Source organism: Lepidochelys kempii, chromosome 16 (assembly GCF_965140285.1).
Source record: "Lepidochelys kempii isolate rLepKem1 chromosome 16, rLepKem1.hap1, whole genome shotgun sequence".
Taxonomy (NCBI): Eukaryota; Metazoa; Chordata; order Testudines; family Cheloniidae; genus Lepidochelys; species Lepidochelys kempii.
Window position 1 is genome coordinate 20,762,215 of NC_136395.1, and position 25,131 is coordinate 20,787,345.

At 44.7% G+C, this 25,131-nt stretch overlaps 1 protein-coding gene and 1 non-coding gene across 4 annotated transcripts; one reads left to right on the top strand and one right to left on the bottom strand.

The window, feature by feature from the left end:
• Positions 1-673: 673 nt before the first annotated feature.
• Positions 674-21,671, top strand: WDR5 (WD repeat domain 5). 3 transcript variants are annotated; one of them, XR_012155206.2, is made up of 15 exons: positions 674-789; positions 4,081-4,268; positions 5,788-5,896; positions 7,366-7,439; positions 8,837-8,926; positions 9,399-9,488; positions 10,449-10,532; positions 12,569-12,624; positions 12,826-12,872; positions 14,522-14,597; positions 15,837-15,870; positions 16,363-16,437; positions 17,616-17,703; positions 18,826-19,556; positions 20,052-21,671. XR_012155206.2 is itself a non-coding variant. In XM_073313749.2 (15 exons), exons 3-15 carry the CDS (start codon positions 4,188-4,190, stop codon positions 18,924-18,926), a joined length of 1,005 nt encoding a protein of 334 aa, XP_073169850.1. In that variant the 5' UTR covers positions 674-789; positions 2,798-2,954; positions 4,081-4,187; the 3' UTR covers positions 18,927-21,671. The 3 variants fall into 3 exon arrangements, 2 of the variants coding, with proteins under 2 accessions (XP_073169850.1, XP_073169849.1); XM_073313749.2 differs by adding an exon at positions 2,798-2,954 and having other exon boundaries at positions 18,826-21,671; XM_073313748.2 differs by having other exon boundaries at positions 18,826-21,671.
• A 1,796-nt stretch (positions 21,672-23,467) lies between these two features.
• Positions 23,468-23,595, bottom strand: LOC140899460 (U6atac minor spliceosomal RNA). Its single transcript, XR_012155345.1, has one exon. It is a non-coding gene; the product is annotated as a U6atac minor spliceosomal RNA (small nuclear RNA).
• Between the last annotated feature and the right edge of the window lie 1,536 nt (positions 23,596-25,131).

The following is a 25,131-nucleotide window of genomic DNA, read 5'->3' on the forward strand; positions in this document are numbered from 1 at the left end:
GGCAGAACAAAAAACTCGTACATACCTTGGAGAGTTCTGCCCGGGCGAAAATCTTATAATGAACACCAAGGTCGCTTAAAACCCAGAAAAATTGTCCTGTGCTTAAATTTGGGATCCATGGCCGCGGCCGCGTTATATAGACGCGCGTTCTAGCGAGGGTCCGGTGTACATTCAGTGTGGACATGTTAACAGCCAGAACCTTGTGTGTGTGAGCCACCCCCAGGTCAAAACGCGCCGCCCCTCCCCACAGAGGTGGCACTTTACACCCCCTTTGCCCAGTGTAGATGACTGCACAGGGTAGGAGGTGGGGAAGAGTCGGGCCTTGAGGGCTCCTGCGTGGGAAGTTTTAGGCTGGTCTTTGGTCCAGTGCTCAGTGACTTCAATGGGAATCGCACACGTGGGCAGCATGGGGGGGCTCTGGTGCATGGCAGAGCCCAGCTGGGGTCCCGGGAGGAACCCTGGCTGTGCCCCCGTGCGTGGTCTGGGGGCCCCCAACGAGCAGGTTTCCACCCAGCCACACCTAGTGCCCCGCCGCCAACTATTCACCCAGACAAGGCTTCTGGCCCTTTAAGGCGTTGCCACTCGACCCGGCCCTGCCCCTGTTTCTGTCCCTTCTGCCTCGCCGTAGCGTCCCCAGGAGAGAGCGGCATTGTGCTGTCCCGTCCCCCCCCGCCCTTCGCGCATGCGCCACCGCACATTCCCCCCGCCTGGCGGCTACGGAGGTGCCGCCGCTTCCCCCCTCCCCGGCCCTGCTCCCCGCCGAGGAGGAGGCGGCGCCCCGCCCCCCCGGTAAGTGACTGAACGGGGCCGGGGCCCCTCCCCCCCCCGCCCGCTCCTGGCGGGCACGCGCCAGCCGCCGCCTCGCGGCCCGGGCCCCGCGGTCCCCTCCCCGCCCGGACCCGCGGGGCATGCGCCGGGCTCTGCCTCCTCCCGGGGACCTGCCCGCGGGGGGGGGTATGGGTGCGTGCACCGCCCCCCGCCCCCGGGCTGCATGGACCTGCCCCCTCCCTAGCCCCACGTGTGTGGGGCATGCCCCAGCCCTGGCCCCTCCCTAGCACCCCGGGGGGGGCTGCATGGACCTGCCCCCTCCCTAGCCCCACGTGTGTGGGGCATGCCCCAGCCCTGGCCCCTCCCTAGCACCCCGGGGGGGGGGCTGCATGGACCTGCCCCCTCCCTAGCCCCACGTGTGTGGGGCATGCCCCAGCCCTGGCCCCTCCCTAGCACCCCGGGGGGGGGGCTGCATGGACCTGCCCCCTCCCTAGCCCCACGTGTGTGGGGCATGCCCCAGCCCTGGCCCCTCCCTAGCACCCCGGGGGGGGCTGCATGGACCTGCCCCCTCCCTAGCCCCACGTGTGTGGGGCATGCCCCAGCCCTGGCCCCTCCCTAGCACCCCGGGGGGGGCTGCATGGACCTGCCCCCTCCCTAGCCCCACGTGTGTGGGGCATGCCCCAGCCCTGGCCCCTCCCTAGCACCCGGGGGGGGGCTGCATGGACCTGCCCCCTCCCTAGCCCCACGTGTGTGGGGCATGCCCTAGCCCTGGCCCCTCCCTAGCACCCGGGGGGGGGCTGCATGGACCTGCCCCCTCCCTAGCCCCACGTGTGTGGGGCATGCCCCAGCCCTGGCCCCTCCCTAGCACCCGGGGGGGGGCTGCATGGACCTGCCCCCTCCCTAGCTTCCACGTGTGTGGGGCATGCCCCAGCCCTGGCCCCTCCCTAGCACCCCGGGGGGGGCTGCATGGACCTGCCCCCTCCCTAGCCCCACGTGTGTGGGGCATGCCCCAGCCCTGGCCCCTCCCTAGCACCCCGGGGGGGGCTGCATGGACCTGCCCCCTCCCTAGCCCCACGTGTGTGGGGCATGCCCCAGCCCTGGCCCCTCCCTAGCACCCCGGGGGGGCTGCATGTACCTGCCCCCTCTCTAGCTTCCACGTGTGTGGGGCATGCCCTAGCCCGGCCCCTCCCTAGCACCCCGGGGGGGGCTGCATGGACCTGCCCCCCCCTAGCTTCCATGTGTGTGGGGCATGCCCCAGCCCTGGCCCCTCCCTAGCACCCTGGGGGGGGCTGCATGGACCTGCCCCCCCCTAGCTTCCACGTGTGTGGGGCATGCCCCAGCCCTGGCCCCTCCCTAGCACCCCTGGGGGGAGGTGCATGTACCTGCCTCCTCCAGAGGACTCCTAGGGGGTGCTTGGATCTGCCCAGGGTGTATGGATGTGCACCTCTCTAACTTCCATGTGTGTGGGGGCATGGATCTGCCTCCTCCCTAGCTCGCTTGCAGGGGTTGGGGGAATGGCCCAGTCCCCCCCCCCCCCCCGCTCCTATGCTAGGCTGGGGCATGCATCAGTCCGTGCCCAGGGTGTATGGATCTGCTGTCCGCTCTAGCTCCCATAATCTGTATCTAGCTTTGCATGCACAAACCTTTCCCTTCCTTGGTTCACATGCTTTATAGCCTCTATAGGGGGCATGCATTATTCCTTTCTCCCCTCCCCACCTTCTGTGCACTGGTTCTGGGTTGCTTGTGTGGCCCATGTTACTTGCATCCCTTGATCCTGGCCCTTACCATTCATGACATGGAGAACAGTGGGTGTGTCTCATCCTGGGTGCCCAGGCTTCTGTAGGTGACTGGATGTTGGACTGGCACCAGTACGGAAGTAGAGCTTACACCCTCTCCAGCAGGCTGAAGCTTTAAAGATTTGGGCTGGGAATGAGTCTCTTCATGGGCTCAATCTTAGCCATATTGTCATCGGCCAGTTGCCATTCAGGAAACCTGGACTGAATATTGCTGTTTCTACTGTTTGGTGCAGAAAGCTGCCTCTTGTTCCTGTGCTGAATGATGAATAACGTTGTCCTAAACAGAGCCACGCATTGAAAAGCTGACGTACAGTTTCCAAAGATCTCTTCCAAATTTCTTACCAGTGGCTCATCTCCACCGAAGAGAACTCTAGTGTAGATAAGACACAGGTAATACCATGCTGCATGGCTCCCCCAAGGATGATATGATGCTTAAAACACTACCAGTCACTTCAAATACAGCTCCTATCAGCAGAACAGAACTGGTGGTAGCAACAGTGGGGAAATTACACTAATAATTTTTTCCTAAAGACAAAGTCTTACTGTATGTGTCAGAGGTATTTTCCATTGCCAGGCTGAAATCTACTTGGGCTGCAGTAGAGGTTATTCCCTCTGCAGTGTAAGCCCTGATTGCAGAACATTGGCACAGCAGTTACAGGTTTTGTTTCACAGGGCGAGTCTGTTGAGACTACTACAAGGCTGGCTCTTAATCAGGTGAAACATCTTCCAAGTATACGGCAGAAACGAGTGTGATTTGCTGTTCTGAAATGCAGTTAAGGAGGCAACCCTTGATTGAAAAGGGTGAATTAAGAGCGCAGAGGAAGCTAATAGGTTTTTGATTTCTGGGTATGCCTGTTGCATTTTTCGCATTATCATAGGTTTTGCATCGTGTCTGTCATTCAGCCTGAAAGACATCCAGGGCTATTGCTTGCATCTGTTCCATGAACTGAAATCTTTGTCTCTTATGCTTTTGAACTATTTAATTTTAATGGCATTTTAGGGAGTGTGCTGAGAAATAAACTGCCCTCGCCAGATCCTCACAGCTGTATTCTTAGGGATTGCTGAATATGGTGCCAGAGGAGCCTTGCAAAATGTGGTAATCGGTCATAACTGGGATTCTTAAACTTGTATTCTGTAGACCGCATCTTCTCAGCGCATCACATGGACCACCTCCCTTGCCACTGGCTAACAAACCTGTGGTAACTACAGCAATTGTTTACACGGAAAAGAGCTCTCAGGAACAGTAATGTGCTTAGCTGTTTAAATGTTGTTTGGCACCTGAGAAAAAGGACAGCAAGTATAATGTGGCCAGCAAAAGGCTCTATAGTTTAGCTTATAAGAAGGGGAGTTGAGAGGAGCATTACATATGGTACAAAGTCATGGGCATGAAACTTTGTGTTTTCACTGGTTATTTGGGAACATGGATTATGGTTAGGACGTACTGTTGTGTTAATTCTCTTCTAGCTGCTGAAATAATTTACTTGATGGCTAACAGTGGAGTTTTGTTTTCTCATAGGTTTGTGTTATTAGAGCAGTTCTTTTGGTGTGAAAGGCTCCCTTTTGAAGCAGCACATTCATTCATTGCTTCAAGTACCATACATCTGACTTGCTAGCTTGAGAACCATGGCAACAGAAGAGAAGAAACCAGATGCAGAATCCACCAAAACACAATCTACTCCTTCCTCCTCAACCAATCAGACCAAGGTGCGTGTAAATCTCAGAATGATATCTCCACCTGTCAGTGCACATGGAAGTTACTTGCATCTTTTACTGACAAACTTACAAATAGGACTGGGGTATTTAATAACTTACATGAATTAAAGGAATTGTTTAGGATTTCTCCTAATTTTGTTTAGAGCCAAGAATATGCTAAGTGCTTTGTGGACAAGACAGACAACAAGATTCCTGCCATTACTCTAAAGAGCTTAGTTTTGATGCAGGTGGATAATGTAACTTGTAACATGCATAACTGAGGTCCAGTATGGCTTATTGAATTTTGGTAGTTTGCAAAATTCATTAAAGGGAATATATCACAAAATGTGTAAATTTTGTTTTATGGTAACACTTCAGAGTATTCATAAATTTGGCATAGTATATTTTGTAACTAATGTAATCACAGTACTAAAACATTGGTGTGACACTAGTATTAAATCTTTGCTGAGAAATGGGGAGACACTGTCAGAGTTTCTTGAAATAATAAACAGCGTTTCCAGTTAGCCATGAGGGAATTATGAGATCTGTCAGAAGTTTGGTTTCTTTAATTATTTCTACAGCTAAGTATGATTTCCACAATCATTACAATTGGGGTCAGACTGTGGGGGAATGTTGTGGTATCCTACCAAAGCCTTCCCACAATCCCAGAGTAGATGAATATTTCTGCTAAAAAGATCACCAGTGAAATAGCCAGTGCTGGTATGTAAAGGTGACTTGCAAAAGGTAAAAAAAAATGGCCTTGTACCCTTTTCTGTTTTGTGATATTTTAAAAAACCCTAAAAGAGTCTTATCAAGAAAATATTTTATTGCGTTCTGCATGAGCAGTTCAGGCCATGGGACAGCTCTAGGGTGACTGGAGAACTGGTGAATTTGTTATCTCAATAGAGAGAGGAACAGATTGAAAAATTTGAAGTCACTTGCAATACTTGTGGACATTTGGGAGAAAAAGGATGTCTTTGTTAAAGACCATGATCCCAATAAGGGTGTGAGAATGTGCAGCACCCCTCTGAAACTCCTTCCCCAAAAAGTCTTTCAGGAAAACCGGGGAAGGTTGGATTTGACATTGCTGATAGTTAAGGTGAAAACAAGTTGTGATTATGGGGGAGCTTTTCAGGTCTTCATTTTAAATTGTAAGCAAAAAGGCACAACCCCGATTTTTAAAAATCCTTTGCAGGTAACTCCATTGAGATCATTGGCTCAGTTCACACTTCTCAGAGTTCTTGGGCCAGCTTCATTCCTGGTAAAGCAGACTTGGCTGGAGTTACACCAAGGATGAATTTAACCCATTGTTTGAGCATGTTTCTATGTTGGCTCAGGAAGACGTTACTGGCTCAGGTTTCCTTCATAAACATAAGGGCTAGGAACTTAAATTTTTTAAAAATAAAGGATCAAATCTGGATTGCCATCCAAGTGCAGAGCACTGCATAGTGACTCAGTTTGATACCCCAGTTACAACTGAAACACTGAATTAAAGCTCCGGTCATCTTACTCATGTGATTCTTTCTTACAGCCGGCACCTGTAAAACCAAACTATGCTCTAAAGTTCACATTAGCAGGACACACTAAGGCGGTTTCGTCAGTAAAGTTTAGTCCCAATGGAGAGTGGCTGGCCAGTTCCTGTAAGTATTAGTCTTCGTTAATTCCTTCCCGTTATCTGAAATGTGCACATGTGAACCTCCTGTTGGGAGACAGGTAGATGGCTAATCTTAATGCAAAAGGTGGGGGAATATAACCACATGGCTTGTTTATGTTTTTTTATGATCAAAAGGTGGGGGAATATAACCACATGGCTTGTTTTTTAAAGGGACACTCAAAGCTGGCTGTTCCAAAGTTTGACCCACTTTAATGTTTGCTTTTATGTCCTGTTGTCCAATATGCTGAATCTTCCTCTGCCTGGCTTGAAGAGCTTGAGATGCTCAACTTATGCTACTGAGCCACTTTACAAAAAACAATGCAGAGTTACACACTGATTGTGGATACATGTGAAATTAATCCTCGTGCAGAGAGGGGCCCCATGCAGCCCTTTGCACCACTTAAACTTTGGCTTAAGTCTTTAAATTGGGGCTTGCCTGGCATGAGCAACCAGTGTGCATTCTCTGCATTGAGGTGAGATTCACCCAGAGGGCTCCCAGCTCTTCCTTCCCTCCATTGGCATTGTAATATAAAAGCATCTTGGAGAGTCTGCCTGTTCCTTTCTTATAAGTAGCCAGGTGAAATGTACAAGACTGACAAACTTGGGAAGGGAGGAACTTGACAAGTTTTTTGCCTAGAACTCAAAGCTCACCTTGATATCTGTTTAACCTTTTCTTTGGTGATCATTGCAACTGCCTGACAACTTCCTTTTGAATCAAGTACCACATACTTGGGCACTGGTTATTCAAAGGGGATTGGAGAGGAAAGAATTAATTTAGAGGAACACGACTGAAGGTGATGGAGATGGCCACTGAAATCACCATGGCCTCTAGAAATGGGCAGTGATTCTGGTCTTTTACTTTATTGTGACTGCCTTTACGTGTGCAGTTTTCTCCATAGAAATTAACTTCTCACTCTTCATAGTATCTTCTAGAAGTTCATTTATCTTCCTTCCCTGGACAGTTCTCTAACTTTTAACATCTGGCAAATATCAACCTCTTTCTCTTGTACAGAGCACAAGCTAACATGATAACGGGTAGCAGGTTTGTTTCTCACGAGCAGTAATGTCGGCCCAATTTATGGATCAGTTTTGCTTTCTCTGAGGCAGAAGTGTTTCAGTGGTTTGTGTGTGGCATGGAAACTTTTTTCTCATTGACATTTTTATTTTCAAAAATGAGAAACCAAAGGTCACTGCTTGTCAGATAAATTACGGTGGATCCAGTTTTGGAACTGAATTATTTGAGACCCTTCACTTTCAAGGCAGCATGTGTAATCTCAGCTCCTGCAGTGAAACTTTGTCATTTAATGTTTACACCCTACCTTATGCACGGAAGTCTGTGCTTGAGGGTAAAAACAGTAACGTGTTTGCAGAAAAGTAGCCAATGCGCTTCTCGCTCCTTAAGGGAGCTATTTTTAGTACTGCTTGTTTACTAATTGGGAATCTTTTCTCTTTTAGCGGCTGACAAACTAATTAAAATTTGGGGAGCATATGATGGCAAGTTTGAAAAAACAATATCTGGTCACAAACTGGTAAGTACTGAACTCTAAAGAATATTTTGCAGTCTAAATAGCTGTCCTTTCAGATCGCAATTGCAATTCAGTATTGCATCTGGGGCTTGCATAATGGGTTAACTTGCTAGCTTTCACCTCCAGAAGCCTTCGTATATTGGTTTAATTCATATGAAAGCAAATTGTTTGGTCTAATCTGGAGGCGGGGTTTATTTGTCCCTATGGCAAACCCCCTCCCAACATAAGAATGGCTATAGTGGGTCAGACCAAAGGTCCATCCAGCCCAGCATCCTGTCCACCGACAGTGGCCAATGCCAGGTGCCCCAGAGGGAGTGAACCTAACAGGTAATGATCTAGTGATCTCTCTCCTGCCATCCATCTCCACCCTCTGAAAAACAGAGGCTAGGGACACCATTCCTTACCCATCCTGGCTAATAGCCATTAATGGACTTAACCTCCATGAATTTATCCAATTGTCTTTTTAAACCCTGTTATAGTCCTAGCCCTGTATGATGATGATGGTGGCCCGGGCCTGGAATAACGGGGATGTTTCAGGTCAGGATTGAGAGAGATGGGCGGAAACCTGTGGATTGTTGATAAAGCATCTACATTCACAATGCTTAGCTAGTGTGAAAGTCATTCCCTTCGTGAGCACTAACACTACCTGTTTGAACAGCTGGGCTTCCACCTAGGAAAACTACATAGTGTAATGATTTGCTTTAAATTTTGATCAGAATGGTGCTTTCTTTAAAAAAAAATTTTTTTTAAAGGGAACTTGACATTTCTCATGGCTTTACCCATTGAAATTCAGGAAATAAGATCTAATGTTTGGAAATGAAGAATACGTTCCAAAGTATTGAAGTCCAGTTTTCAAAAGTGACTTAGACGATGGCTGTGTCCCGTTCACTTCTACTGAGACTCAGGCTCCTAAATCTCACTAAGTCAGTAGGACCTAGCTGCCTAAATCACTTTTGAAAACGTGATGTACGCTCCTAAGTCACTTGGCTGCTTTTGAAAATCTTACTCTGGGTCATTTCAGGCAGACAGTAGGGATAAGCCCCCCGTCAGGGAGGGGGAAGGAAATGAATCTAACCCAGCTATGTATAAGTTATTATTTATGAACTTCAAAAAGAGGACTAGGTCCCAGAGTAACTAGAACTTCTGGATGAACAAACCACTATGCTCTTGCAATGCGAGGCTCAGCAAAGCTAAAAGCTTCCTGGAGTCATTGGCTGTCCTGTGTTAAGAGGAAGAGGTGTTGAAGTTGCTGTGATCCATTTCTATCCTGACTTTGCAAAGTTAAGGTAACCCTGCTTTTCTCTCTTTCTGGCTTCAGATATGAAACTGTCTATGCTTTGCCTGTTCTGGAGTGAATGAGCAAGCAAAGCTCAGTGTTAAATTGCTTTCCTTTGTTTCAGGGTATCTCTGATGTAGCATGGTCATCAGATTCCAACCTTCTTGTCTCTGCCTCCGATGACAAAACTCTCAAAATTTGGGATGTGAGCTCGGTAAGGGCGAGGCTTGAGTTTTCTCTTCTCCCCAGTCCTCTCTCGGGGTATCTTAAAATGAAGAAGACTAACTTGACATGGAACATTTGTTGTTAACTTTTCACCAGTGATGCAGCTTGCTTGCCTTCTGTATTAGCAATTAAAATAAGCTAGTTCATTTCACTTTTGTTTCTAATCAGTTTAACCGCCGGGTTCTCATGCACTATGAAAATGGGACAGGGTTGGGGTTGGAAACACGTTGTTTCTGTTTTGCTTAATGGTTCCTGTCCCATAAAAACTTGAAGGACTTTTTTTTTTTTTTTTTAATAGAAGCCTAGATTTGGGGTAGAAATTTAACCTGACGTTGTCCCTTTATCACAGTATGACTAGTCCTGAATTCAGGTCACCATGGGAACTTTGAAGGTGTGGGAAGTTACTGGTAAATCTACTGTGTGTATATTTGACTCTAACAATATTTTAAATCTGATTTCAGGGCAAGTGTTTGAAGACACTGAAGGGGCACAGTAACTATGTTTTCTGCTGCAACTTCAACCCCCAGTCCAACCTCATTGTTTCAGGCTCAGTAAGTGAACACACTCTCAATGGAGTACAAGTCCCATACACCCTGCAGAGGTCTAGACCATCTGAATTCTACCATGCATGTAATTAAATGAAGTCTTAAAGGGGAGAGTTGGTAGCATCACTACTATGTTGGCTCTTGAGCCAAAGTCAAAGCCCTCAGTCCAGCTTTAGAAGTTTGGGGCTTCACCCATAGCACCCTAAGCGCTGGCTATAGGTCTAGCTCCAGATGTTATTTCTGGCTTCACTAACAGTCAGCATATCTACATTCACTTCATTGCAAAGCCTTCCTTAAGTACTGAGTGGTGCTCTGGCATGAATAGCTTGGGAAATAGAAGCTCCTTGTATCTTCATAGTTCAGATTCTGTGATTGCTCTGGAAGATACCCTTATCTCTTTGAAGGATTATTTGACTATTTCATGCAAACCATGGCATCACTGAAATGTAGCTTCATGACCATTTCAACAACTTGCTCTGCAGCTCGGAAGCCTTATGCACGTGGCTTGTGAAGGGACTGGGAATAGGACTCTCGGGTTCTCCTCTCACGTTTCTTCCAGCTCGCTGTGTCACCTTGAGCAAGTCATTAAACCTGAATTACCTTTTCTGTAAGCTAGGGATAAATACTAGCTTCCTTGCATGAATATTTGAGCTTAAAATTCACAGAGCTCCTTGCGATTGGCATCAAAGGTCCATGAAGTGCAAAGCATGAAGGTTAGGATTGAACTCCTTTGAAGATCCCCATGCTAAGTGAACAGTGCTCAGTGACTAGCAGTGAAGAGGAATTCCATTAAAATCTTGGGTGCTCCCAAGCAGAAATAAGTCTGGATGCTTGAGGAATGTAGTCATGCATATTTCTCTCCCCTCCCTGATCAAACCTGTTAATCCGTTCATGCGGGCTGGGCGGTATGGCTGGGGAGTGAGTGCATTTGAAAATCACTGTGTGAATTTGTCCTCTGATTTTCAGTTTGATGAAAGTGTGCGGATATGGGATGTGAAAACAGGGAAGTGCCTCAAGACACTGCCTGCGCATTCTGACCCAGTTTCAGCTGTAAGTGCCTTCAGATACATTAACATGCTGACATGTTTGCCTGCATCTAGCAGGGCTTTTTCCCCTTTTGCAAAGAAGGGAGCAGTGTCTCACTGTTACTCTCTATCTGCCCCTTGGTGAGGGACACAGTGTGATAAATGCCATGTGATGACTTGTAAGGGTATTAATGAACATGGAGATGCCAGTGACCCATACTTACCACTTGAACCCCAGAATGGATTCTGCCTCTGGGCATTATGACAGGCAGCATCTGCTATAAAAGCGCAGGTTGTGGGGCTACTCCAGTCTGCTCAATGAAAATCTGAATTTGCTGTACCTCTGGGTTTCTCCATAACTTTCTCATTATTCTAAACCACTTCAGGAGGTAGAATGAGAGAACTTCAAAATAAACTGCATTTAAAATCTCATCCATTTAGTGGATGAACATGAATAAAACGTAAAAAAAAAAAAAGAATCCATTCACAGTAAGGAAAACAGAAGGTGTGCAGCTCTTAACAGAGATGAAATGTTATAAAATGAAAGCAGAGGTGAGAGAATTCTAAGCTTCAGACATTTTGAGCTGTGGCTGCTCTGAACACATGGATCTGATATTAAAATGGAGTATAGTCCACAATGCTTACCAGAAATGTGTGTGATCTTACAAACTCCCTCCTCACAACCCTCATGGGTGTGTTTAAATATTTGCTATTTAAAATTCACTTTACTGGGGTTTTGCGGGAAGCTCATGGGTGACTGGAGAAAATAAATTGACCCGACTGAGGCGTGCATATAACTAATGCACTCTTCTAGTATGGTCTTGCTACTGTTAGCAAAGTTCTTCACGGCACTGGAGCAGTGAATCAGTTCAGGTCTTAATGTTTTAAGAGGCCTCTTAAAACAGTCTATTACAGTAACTCCTCACTTAACGTTGTAGTTATGTTCCTGAAAAATGCAACTTTAAGTGAAATGATGTAAAACGAATCCAATTTTCCCATAAAATTTAATATAAATGCGGGGGGTTAGGTTCCAAGGAAATTTTTTTGGGGCAGACGAAAGGCATTTATATACTGTACTGTACTGTGGTTGGGAAGTGCCCCTGGCTTACCCCACACAGACACAGCCCGCTGCAGGCAAGAACACTAGGAAGCACCTTTGCAGCAGCAGTGGCAGCTTACCCGGAGAAGAACAGACGCCGACTTCACTGAGGGATGCTCCAGGCCTGCCTCTTCCCGTCCCTGCTCCACTCCAGGCCCACCTCTTCCCACTTCCACTCCACCTCCTCTCTGGAGCACTCCGCATCCCCGCTCCTTCCCCGCCCCCAAGAAAACCCTAAGCCCACCCGCTTAGGGCTTTCTGGGAGGGAGGGGGAGGAGTGGGGAAGACACAGCGCTTCCCCACTCCTCCCCCTCCCTCTCAGAAAGTTCTAAGTGCCGCCAAACAGCTGTTTGGCGGTGGGGGAAGCGCTGGGAGGGAGGGGGAGGCGGCGGCGGCGAAGAGGAACGTGTACAATGCACCCTTGTAAAGTTGCTGCTCTTCCACAAAAATCTTACATGCAGTGGACAGAGCAAGCAGCCAAACGATGTTATAAGGGAGCAGTGCACAACTTTAAATGAGCATGTTCCCTCATTGAGCAGCGATGTAACTTAAGCTGGAGGACGTTAAGTGAGGAGTTACTGTAATTGTTATGAAAGCTTACCAGCTAGTCTCAATCTATTTGCCCACCCATTACCCTGCTAACTGAATTAACTGCAGCTGTCTGTATTCAAGCTGGGAAAAAAAACCCAGGTGGATGCAAGTGAGGCATTAGAATTTTGCAATGCTGACTGACAGTAACATTCCCAGAGTGCTTTTTTTATCCTGATATGTCTGAACTTTCTGTGCCCATCATCACGTTGTTGTTGAATTCTTGCCATACCCTCTGCATGAATCGCAGCGTACTCGTTGTGTGACAATGGGGCCCCAACATACTACTTGGGAGACAAATAATTTTCGAATGTGTCTGCTTGCTCTTCAGAAACATGAATACTGCTATTTTCCCCCCATATATAAAACCACAGGTGCATTTTAATCGTGATGGTTCCCTGATAGTGTCAAGTAGCTATGACGGTCTCTGGTAAGTGGTTATTTCTTCAGTAACATTTATTATGTGCCATAGTCTTCTAGGCTCCTTACATAAAAATAACTTAAAAAACGTAGATTCTTTTAGTTTTACACTTCTTATATCATGACTTTGAGGTTAAAATGTAAACTTACAGTTGATGATATAATACATTCCATAGCTACAATAGTGACTCATGTCTCTTTTTTGTTATAGTCGAATCTGGGATACAGCATCAGGCCAGTGCTTAAAAACATTGATTGGTAAGCAGGCAAATGTGTGTATGTTGTTCTTGATTCTCTCTGCTGTATTATCGTTTAGAATATGAAATACCCAGCATGACTTTGACTGCTGTTAGGTGGTTTTCTTATCGGCTTTGATTTCTTTTCCTTCTCCTTACACTGTCCTCTTTATACACAACCATCCTTGCAGTTGATTTTAGGGGAAATATCCTCTCACATGTGTAGGAAACCTTCTTAGGCTTGGAATATAGCCTAGTGTGTGCTGACAATAAACCTAAGTACCTTACTACAGGGTTTTCCACTAGTCATTGTTGTATTATGTTTGGCTGTGCAATGGCTTGGAACTGCTGTGGCAAAAGTAAGTCTTATTTCACTTTCAGAAATGGTAGCTACATACTCGAGTGCAATAGCACATGGCAGTGGGAGAAGACTAAATGTGTTTACAATTTAGGGTTGTGAGTATTTGAGAACTGATGCCCTTCTTAAGACAATGGGCAGCCTGTTGAACAGTGCATGTCATGCCTTTGATTACCAGACTCTAGTGTTAACATGAAGTGACATAGGCAAAACTGCACCTTCTCGTGTTCACAATGGACGTACTTTAGCAGTAGGGTGTGTCTCAGTGAAATGGTTTTATGACTAAGACCCTAATCTTGGGATGATCTTCAAATAGTTGTGGACAAGACATAGAAAATTGCAGAAATGTAATAATGGACCTTTATTCATTGTGGTAATATGGAAAAGCCAGAGTAGACTTAAGAATAGCCATACTGGGTCAGACCAAGGGTTCATCTAACCCAGTATCCTGTCTTCCGACGTGGCCAGTGCCAGGTGATTCAGAAGGAATGAACAGAACAGGGAATCATCGAGTGATCCGTCCCCTGTCACCCATTCCCAGCTTCTGGCAAAACACACCTATTTATTTAAGAAAAAAAATGACTGGCATGATATAAACATTCAAGCATTATGTTATGCCAGTTATTTTTTTTTGATAACCAGACATTTTGCTGCAACGGTATTACAGTTCTTTTTTTAAAAAAGTGACTGATACGATCTAAAAATTCAGTGACTAAAATTCCGAAGACTAAAAGTCTTAACACAAACGCTGTAGAAATTGAATCCAATCATTTTAGCTTTTAAGATTTTACAGGCATCAAATGTTAGTGCGGTACTATTTGCATACTCAAAACACATGCAAAATTGTGGACTGTGCAAAATAAGCTAATTAAAACGAAAACTGTGGTGGAAGCCCAATATTGCATGTTCTGCAATATCACAAATGAAGTAGGGCCTTACTTATGACTTTTACAGCCACGTTCTGGACTATAGGGAGGGTTGATGCAGTGGGAAGGTTGGATGATTATGTAATAATAAAATGCTAGTAAACCAAATATTCTTCCTCTTGAACTATTTCACGTTAGATTATGTAATAATAAAATGCTAGTAAACCAAATATTCTTCCTCTTGAACTATTTCACGTTACCACTTTCCTGTATCTCCCATCAGTTTGCTTGACGTATAAAATGGTAGCTGAACAAAAACGTAACTAAACTAATCTTGAAGTTGGCCTTTCTAATCTGCGGTAGGTCTGTTTTGTCACAAGAAATTCTTTGTCCATGAGAGAAATATTTCACCATATTCTGCATAACACCCTTGTGTTTCCAACACAGATGATGATAACCCTCCTGTGTCTTTTGTGAAATTCTCTCCAAATGGCAAATACATACTTGCAGCAACTCTGGACAAGTAGGTATTAAAAAACACATTTAAAGTGCATTCATCACCTTCAATAGCATAAAAAAGGTTGCTTTTGTAATATTCTTACGACGGGTAAACTCATACCTACCGTCACACTTCTATAATCGAGTCCTCTGGGAATTATATGGTCAGAACGTCAGCAAAGTTTATGCTATTGGCAGTCTTAGCACTGAGGTTGCCATACCCCCGTGCACTCTTAGCTTTGTGTCTTTTCAGAGCCTTCATCATGAAGTAGTTCCTTGATCGAATGGTTCTCTTGTTGGAACACCATGAAAGGCTGTGAGTCTCCCTCTCTCTCTCAAAGGCAGCAGTGCTCAAATAGCTGTGCATACAAAGCAGAAAAGCTATGCAGGGGGATTGGTTCTATTGAGAGTTCTCCAACTGGAATATTTCCAGTGCTACTGCTACCAAGAACCAGCCACTCTCCCTTCTCCACCCTTGTATTAATTGCTGCTGCTGTAATGAGACGTTCCCATCCCTAAGTCCCAGGGTGATGAGCTAGTTATCTATGAATGTTGTCTTATAAAAGACATTACAGGATTGTTCCTTCTCTTTTCATACGGTGAATGCAAGGAAACCCTAAATTAAGGCTATTTTGCAAGCCAGAGCAGGGGAGTCAACATTGTTGCCTCGTACTTCAATATGGGTGGGGTTTTTGTGTTTTCTTTTGTGTGTGTGAAAGACACACATCTGTCTGAAACCAGTGGCTAATTTCATTTAGGTTACCAAATAGAATTTGAATATTATCTCTTTCTTGCCTACTACTGACTGATTTAAAAGCTGTCATCCCATTATGCAATCCCTGTAACTACCTAGATGCAGGACAGTGTGTGGTTCTGGCTTGGTTTTGCTTGGTCCAAAATCTGTATCTTGCAGTATGTGTTAGCTCAAAATGTGGGGGACGAAAGGAACTGAATGACGATTCTCAACTCTATTGGTCACATACCTCATCATTGCATCTCTTCATGTATGAAGAAAAAAGGACTTGACAAAATGCATTCTTAAAGACTTGCTCCGTATTTTTTTCACAGAGGAGAATACAAATAGCATATAAATAAAATCTAATTCTTGTTGGGTTAGCTGAAACTCTGCATTCCCAAGCTGGACTAGAATGAGTAATGTAGACTCTGGGAAGCTCTAGTATGGAAAAACTTTTATGTACCAAGAAATCACGACTGGTGAAATAACACAAAGCCTAAAGTCCTTGTTCTCCTTTTTGTTCTCTAGCACACTGAAACTTTGGGACTATAGCAAAGGAAAGGTACAGTCACAATCTCTTACTATAAAGTCCTAGCTAGGTTTGTAGCCTGCTTTGGATGGTTTCACATAAGGTTAAACTTGTTCTGTCATCTGTACAATATAATTACTGTAAATAATATTTGTTACAGCCCTTGTTCTAGAGTAGTGGACTAAATGGGATAATTTAAAAAGTTCCTTTACATTTTTGTGATGCCCAGAGACACTAAATTCTGTGTTTCTTGAACTGGTAAATTGTTCTTGCCTTGTTCTTTCTGTGGGTGGAAGTGACAAATTGGGGTCATTTGCCACTCCCCCTGCCCCCCTCACCCAGCGAAGTGATTGTTTAGCATTCTAGGGCAGAGATGCCCTCTGCATCCTTTGGACAAGTTGATGGAGTGGGAAATGTGCACAGATATATTTAGTCTACCCTGCAAAGGGAGTTTGTCCTTGACTGCTAGATATCTCATTGCCAGCTGCGCTTATGGTTTTTTGCCTTTTGGCTCTTCACTTCCAGTGCCTGAAGACGTACACAGGTCACAAGAATGAGAAATACTGCATCTTTGCAAATTTCTCCGTCACTGGTGGAAAGGTTGGTGATTACTGAGCTGCTTTTAGTGATGTGGGTGCATTTGAGGTTTTATTTTTCATCAAAATTAAGGAGATGATGCAAATCTCTCTGGGCCTATAAATAGCTGACTTGCCCTTAGTGCAAAACTGTTTTCACCCTGGGGGGAGCCCAGTATAACAAGTGCTACAGTTAATGTTGCAAACTTCCAAGCAATGAGAAGGGATTCTAATAGAAGCAATGGTCCCAAGGTTTCAATCTCCTGGAAACTTTACTTGCTGGGGGCTTGGTCGAAAGGGACCATTTTGGGGAAAGTTTTAGGAAACTCCATGCAGCTGTGTGGGTGCTCCAGGGTACCTGTTTGCCACAGGTGGCAGTGTAGACTCAGTGCTTCGAACTCTGCCAGGTGTCATCTACCCCAGTAACACAGGGAAAACCTCAGTGATGAGCAGCCATATTGTTAGTTCACACTCCAGCACTTGCCTGTTACAGATTGTGAGTTGCCTTGGTTGAGATGCTGGCTCTAGGACCACAGCATCCCTGTGCAGGAGGTGGAACTTTCTTGAGGGGCCGCTCTGAGATTCCCTCCAGGACTAAGATCCATCTTTAACCCTCACCCCCTTCTGCTTTGAGGGCTAAGGCCACTTCTTCAACTAGCCTTGTTGGCCTTTGGCATGGCCTAGTGGAAGGAGCATTGGGCCAGGATTCAAGAGACCTGGGTTCTATTTCTCTCTCTGCCACTGGCCTGCTGAGTGATCTTGGACAAGTTACATCCTCCTCCCTATCCTCCTGGCTCTGTGCCTCAATGTCCCCATCTGTAAAATGGGAATAATGATATCTACCTCTGTGAAGTGCTTTGAGAACCACTTATGAAAAGCACTGCAGAAGAGCTAGATATTATGATTAAGACAGAACAACGTGGACATATGAAAACAAACCCCAAGGCCTACCGAAACAAAACACTCTACTGCACACACCACAGTTCTCCTCGCCGGGGTGTGTGAGTGAGTGAGAGAAGGGAGAATGAACCACACATGACTGATGATAGCCACGTTGCTTAATGCACAACTGGAAGGCACTCAAGTGCTATGGTGATGAGGGTGGTATATGAACCTATATAGAGGAAATAGCAATTAAAGCTGGGGTGGCAGGAAAGACTAGAATGGCACTTCAATAACTATTTCCCTTTGCATCTTTTTCAGTGGATTGTGTCTGGTTCAGAGGACAACCTGGTTTATATTTGGAACCTCCAAACAAAAGAGATTGTACAGAAATTACAGGGACACACAGGTGTGAATCTGCTTTTGGTACACTGATCTTGATTAAGCATTCCTTAACTGAATAAATAACGAGCACATAGCGTTTAAGGTTAATTTGATGCTGTGAATTGGAAAATGTCTGTTTAGTGTTTATGTTCAGAATTTGATAGATGAGATTAGTATAAAAATCTGTCTGAATGGGGCATGATTAGGACCCATGGTGTGTTTTCCCTGACACTTGATGGGCATTTTTACTGGAATTATTGTCCTATCAGAGACATTTCTTTCCTTGAATTATATGGAAAGAAATTGGCCAAGATTTTCACAAGTGTCATGTAATGTTAGGCACCCTGACTCATTAGTCACTTTGGGGAAAACCTTGGCCATTGGCTCCTCCCAAAGCTGCACTTGTCCAAGGATGCGTTCCGGGTGAGCTTGAGGCATCTTTAGAGACACTGACCCCATCTGCAAAGAGCTTTGAATACTTAGCCCCTGCCCCTACAAATGCTTAAGCACATGCTCAGTTTTACTCACATGAGTAGTCAGGGGCATGACCCCTGTGAATAGAATTATGCACGTGCTTAAGTGTTTGCATGATCAGTGTCTTAGGGCCAAATCATGCAGATTTATGCACCTGCTTAACCCTGTGCACAGAGTGTGCCCATCGAATGGGACTGTTTGCAATCGGTAAAGTGAAGCATGTGTGCGTAAGTCTTTGGAGGATCAGGGCTTTCAGTCGTGAGTTTGGGGCACTTGTGGCTTAATCAACTATCTGCCCTTTGCTTTAGTGGGCTTTTATCTGTCCTAACTTGCATGCGTAGGGTTTCTTGGTGTAATGTAGTCAGAACATTGGGTCTGGTTCTGGTTCTTTCCTATATTACTGCTGTGAAATAGTTCCCTAAGTTCTGCCCGTTGTAATATCGTATAAACTTTTACCTACTTTCCAGCTATTAAACTCACAATTGGGGTAGGCCCACTAACATTTGTATTCATAAATCATCATACTCAATTGTCAGTATCTGCTGTAGCGAGAGAACCTGGCCATGTCTTACGATGGGGCAACTGTGCACACTTGAGCTGAAAATACCTGCTCTGAACCAAAGCAGCTTGGACTGGTATAAATGATGATATCTGTGTCTCTCCTTTTATTTAGATGTTGTGATCTCAACAGCTTGTCACCCGACAGAAAACATCATTGCATCAGCGGCACTAGAAAACGACAAAACAATTAAACTGTGGAAGAGTGACTGTTAAACACTTTCAGTATCACTTTAGAGACTGCCAGGAAAATTGTGGGTTTGTGTTTTTTTTAAATCCCCCCTCTCCACCCCCATGAGAATTATAATGAGATAAAACCCAGGTTGGCAGGAAACCTGAAGAATATTTGAGAAAGCGGTTTCTGTTAGTCTTGACCCAAAGAGAATGTCTTAGCTTGTTATTAGAGCCGGGCAGTGTGGTGGAAAAAAGCAAGCAGTCTCTCCTTTTCGTGCCTGATCCCTTGGCAGACAAACGGATCCTTCTAACATCGTATTAGGAGTATCAGCCTTGAATTGGAAGCCCCAGAGATACTGTACTTTGTGGTGAAGGTGGCACTGCTCCTTGGCTGTCTTGTTGCTGCTTAAGGAGCTGTCGGTCTGTTTTGTACCAGTAAGTTAAGTCATAATACTAGAAATACTTGGGTTTTTTTTTAAAATGTCTAATTTTTATTTTTTTTATTGCAGACCGGTAGGTTCTAGTCTATCAGAAGTGTCTCTTTATTGTTTTGAATAGGAGTGCTGCATCTTTAAGGATGCCTCATTTTAAACACTCAGCTCCAACTTTGTGACCAAATAAAACCATCCAGTTCCAGAGTTCCCTTTCCTGCCCCAGCTCCAGACTCCTGTGGTGAATATCTGCTATTACTTCTGTGTAGTTGCTGACCCCTCATTACGTGTGTTTAATAGATGCTGTCATAGAACAAAGTTGCAGCGTTTTTTTCTTTTCCCTGTTAACCATTAAAGCGATTCCTGCTTGTAGTTGTTCTCAGCATATTTTACCTTTTTTTTTCTCTCTACTGGAAAAAAAAGTGAGTTCACAAAATATTGTAAAGTTACTTCAGTGTAGGACCCCCCCCCCCAACAATTTTGTATCTTGGAAATCCATCGTATCAACCTGTGTTGCTAATAGCATGACTCTGTAACTATTTCAGCGTCACTGTCTTTTCCCCTTTTTTGTCACACTTGTGTGGTATTGACACATCCAAACCAGAACCATATGCCATAATAAAAAGGTGGGATTTTACATGTACGCTGGTGGTGAGAGTGCACTAATGTGAAGTGTCCGCGTCCCTTCCGCTCACAAGGCTTCCTCCAAAACCAACTTTTTTTTTTTTTTTTGCAGCCCACTTCTGCTGTAGAAGTTTAGCCCCTCTTATAAAATACTGGGGTCAGTGATCTGGTAAGAGTCCATTTTGTGGAGGGAAGAGATGATGAGCATAACTCCAGTCCAGATGCACTTTAAAGAAGCCAGCAGACAGTTATGTGGAAGGAGTCCTCAGCTTGAGGCAACACGTGTAAACTATCACAGTGGACTGGACTCTTACCTAAGGTGAAAAGAATTCTGGCCAGTCTGCTGTCCTATCTATAGGGGGAGCAAAAGTCTCAAATGCTAAATAATTGTTGGGTTAAAGGATTACTGCATCTTCCAACCGGCGTTGGCTTTTGAGAACTAGCTGGAGGTTAGTCTTAACCATTTGCAACAAAAAAGCCTAGTAGCCAAAAACAGGCAAACAACTGCCGTAAAACAAGACTCACCTGAAACCAAACCTTGGTGGGTCAGAAAATGTGAGATTTTTTTTTTTCTTTTGCCTAGGGTGTTCCTTCTGACTTTGCACTATCTGCTCTTGTGGAGGCAAAAGTGCCCAATTCTGGCAGCCCCATTTTTGCATCGACTCTTAAACTTTCAAATAAGTTGTGCAAACTCCTTGTGTTTCCCATGAGAAGGGATTTTTCAGTTAGTAGTGAAAGGCAGAGAGTTTTAACCATATTGATGATTGCCTCTGCCAAGCAATAGTGCAAGAGGGTACAGGGCACTTAAAGAAATAGAATGAAGCAACTCATCTCTAAGTGTGGATGATCTGAAGGGGAGAGAGCTGTGGAAACTGATGCTTAACACCTTAAGTGTATTAACTTCCCAGTACAAAGTGTGCACCTGCAAAAGTTGCTTTAGAATTCAGCTACACATGAGCTGGCTTTCTGGTAAATAAAGTGAATCCCACGTGTAAGCATGACACTCTTGGAAAACAGCTGCAGAACAATCTCTTGACTGATGAGGTTTATAAGAGAGTCTGCTAATAATGGAATTTTCTGAATAATCAGGGCCTCTACCCCTAAAATAAATCTGTCAATTTTTTTTTATGTAGTCCTTTTTTATTTAATAAGTGGGAATAGTTTTTTAACAGGCTTTCTCAATAGTCAGGTGCTTCAGTGAAGAACCTAACACACCGCGGACCAGTGGAAACAACCTGATGCAGAGTGGGCCCGAATCTGAAACACTTGGTGGTGTTGGCATGTGGCTTACTAGCTTCTCCACTCCTTGTTCAGATTGAAGCTACATATTTTAATTTGTACCATCTAGTATGAGGAGACATTTAAGGTCAATATTTTTTCCTGCATAAATATAGGGGTCAAGTTGGGCTGTACCAAACTGGCTGCCAAGCCATCCTTACTACTTCTGTGTTTGTTTTCTCACTGCAGCCAACGAGGGAGCACTATGTCCCTAGTTAGATTTCCCCCCACTTTTGAATTGCCATTTGTATCAGTAACACCATGTAACAAGAATCCTCATGTGAGATTCTGTTCCTGTAAGGTGCCAAATGTGATTTCTTAAGGTTCTTGAAATAAAACTCCTGGTTTTTGTGCTATGGACAGTAACATCCACGCCTGGCTAAAAGGCTTGTCATGTTCCTATTGCATTCTACCTGCTAAACCTACACCATTAAACGCTATTTCCAAATGTTGAGTCAATGTCTTTTAACTCACTACCGTAAATACCTATTAGTTTCAAGACAACTGATTCAGCCTGGGTGTATGGCTTGCTGGCCGATTGTTTGCATGTGAGGGGATTCACATGCAACAAGCAGTTTCTCCAGCAAGGGCTTCTGTTTATTCAGTGGGATTCTGCCCAGTGCTGCCAGCCCACAGTGGCTAAACTAAGTAATAAAAGGGATAACGTCCTCCTCCTTGGATAGTAGTCTGAGACAGAGTTGAGCTGTCCACTTTTACAGGTTCTAGCTAGGTAGGTTTTAGTCAGTTACCAGCAAATAATCCAGTTAAAGAGGATTCTGAATCCATGCAACATGGGAGAATTAATGTCCTGGCATGTCTTCCTAAACTACAAAAAGCGAACTACAGAGAGATCATTCAGCTGGCGTCAAGGGCAAGGAAGTCCTACATTGTTTAGAACCCGTTTGTATTAGTGTAGCCCCAATCATGGCCCAAGAGCCTTTTGTGCTGGGCACTGTACAAACAGAACAAAAACAATGGTCTAAGTATAAGACAAGATAGTTACAGAAAGATGGGGGTACACAAAGAAACAATGAGACAATACATATAGGGCTTGGGGCTGAACAAGCAGTATCCAGGATCTCAACCAAGTCGTGATGTGAGACAAGCCTCTGCTGAAAATTTTCTCCCTCCACACCCATTTTGTAGCATTCAGTTGACCTGGCTACTGCCCTCCTCAGTGCACAGAGCATTTCAGAAGTGCTGTGTGTCTGTTTTCAACATCTGGCCTCGTTGGACTAGAAATGGCTGTAGTGACATGTCAGATCCAAATCAGCATTATGACATGATGGTGCATCACACTGTAATAAATGCTGCGTTGTGCTGATCCTGAAAACTGGCTTGAAAATTCGTGGATGCCCCACAGGTTTTGTGGGGCACAGAGTTGTGGTCTTGGAAAGACAAGGCTGTATGTGTGTCATCACCGCCATGATTGCTGAGACCAAAACAAAAATGCTTTGTTCCTTAGTTTTTAATCAAAACTCCTAGTCAGCCTGATTTAGAATGAGCTAGACTCTTCCATGAGTGATCTAATCTCTGTTAAATTATTGTGTAGTCTACTGGAGTTTTCCAATGGGGTTTAGGTCTTTTAAAAATATTTAAGCTTTTCAGCCACTTTTGTTCATGTTTGCATAGCACCTGATGGGCACTACCATACTATAAGTAACAAGAGACAAAATAGTCTAATACATAGCAAATGCTGATTGCAAATTATGAGCAATGTGAAATACCCTCCATTGTGTACCAGGACTTCTCCATCGATCTATAAAATGATTTTTGCAATGATTTCCCCCCCCCCTTTTTTTTTTTAAACCCATCACACACATCCAGCCACTGTACTATAGTCTGACTATATAGTTAAGGTGTTTGGGCATCACCTGGATGAAGGGGTGGGTGGGTTATATCGCACTGTAAAAAGAGAGTAATTTCTTTGATGCAAAATCTCAGTTTTCCCTGTTAAAATGGGATTTTTAACTAGCTATTAACATTTATTTCTGTTTTCAAACCCTGGACATGATAAAGCATAAAACCCACACTTGACAGAACTGAAAATCAGCTGGGGGAAATGGCCTTGCTGTGCAAATATGCTCGGCAGTTCTACTTGAGGTATTTTTATGATACTTTGGTTTTAGCATAATCCCATATTGCCACTTAAAAGAAAGCATCATTTGTGAAATGCAGCAATAAAGTCAAGCAGCCTTGCCCACTGCAACGGTTATTGTGCTCGACGGGCCTATGACAGAGCAAAAAAAAAAAAAAACTTGGTTAGATGCCACGAAGTAAGTGGCAATGCCTTAACCATATGCGTGTTGTAAAGGTCACTAGGACCTCTTCCATCCTTATCAAGGGGAGTGCTAACCTTCTCTCCTTTCATACAACACGAATATTGGGTGCAGGCCCTAGCCTTTTAAATCACTAGAATGTTAAAACTTTCTCAGTTAGGGTGATTACAGAAATGCCATGTAAAAGCTATTAAATAGCACGAAGCGTCAAATAATAACATTTCAACTGATTCATAAAAGTAATACGTATTGAATTAACCTGCGCTTGTCCCTTGGTACTCTGATTCAGAAGCCAAATAATTCAATAAAGCTCATAACGCTAGGCTGTTGCCCGGCTGTCATGCTCTAATATATTCATCCCTTTTAGCCAATCAGAATGAAGGAGTCAGCAGATTCGGATACAAGGGGGTGCTGAATTTTAGCTCCTAAAAATACGACAGGATCCTGTTTTCGGCTGTGATGATCTTAACTGTTGGACTGGCCTGAAAAAGCCCCTCATACTCTAACAACCCATAACATACTAGCAGAATCAGCGGTCTCCAAACAGCAGATACATTTACTGGCCATTTTGAAGGTGGCAGCTGCCGCTCACAGCGTCTATCCGCCTCACCCACGATGGCGGCCGCAGCGGGGCGGGGCAGAGCCTGTATTATAGGTTCGAATCCCAACTGAGACAGAAACTTCATCGTTCTCCAAACCCCCCCCACACACACACTTTTTTTTTTTTTAATAAAAGCCCCACACCAGCACAGGAGCTTGGTGGAAGCTTTGCTCTTTCACCAACAGAAGCTGGTCCAATACAAGAGATTACCGCCCCCACTTTGTCGCTCTAAAACTTTTTAGCACGTTTACACTTTTTTCTATTTAATTATTATTTTTTTCAATGATAGGGGTTTTTTTGTTTTGGTTTTTTAGAAGAAAACTGATTTTTAAAAACCCCTAATTTTTACTGTAGTTGTTTTTCTTTTTTTTTTTTCATTTCAGGGCTTTAGGCAAGGCTGGCAATTTAGCATTCTTGGGACCCCAAAGGGGCAGCCAGTGGGGGCACAATGGGGCTTCAAGGACTCCCAAGGGGCAGAGCGTGGGGGTATAGAGGACTGCACAGGTTCCCTGATCCCCGCCGCTAACACGGATGTCAGTGGAGCTGTTCATACTTTGCTCCAGCATGAGGGTGATCCAATCAGGCCCATGGGGTGTCTTAACCCCTGTTCTGTGTGTCACATCTCTCTGGTCCTGAGACATTGAACTGGGGAGTGGGGGAGAGATTGGGCTGGTCTGTATATTGCCATATGAGCACAGTGCCCAAAGAATGCAGGAGGCCCTCAAGAAGTTCCTTGCATTGCATGAAAGGGAAGTCACCTGCAGTGCTGGAGTGGCTGGCCAAACAGGTTTTGACCAGCAATTTCATGATAATTGCATGAAAAATTATCAGCATTTTTCAACTTGCTGTATTTGAACAGCACTGAGCCAGATTCTAGGGCTGATATAATGAACTGAACCACCATCCCTGATCCAGCGACCCCCATCCCTGTTTCCAACTCATCGGCCCAGCTGAGATACAGCTCTGTCTTTACCAGAGTTTTCTTTAAGGCACCTCTGGGCACGTAAGGCCTTCTGTAAAGAAACAAGTGCTGT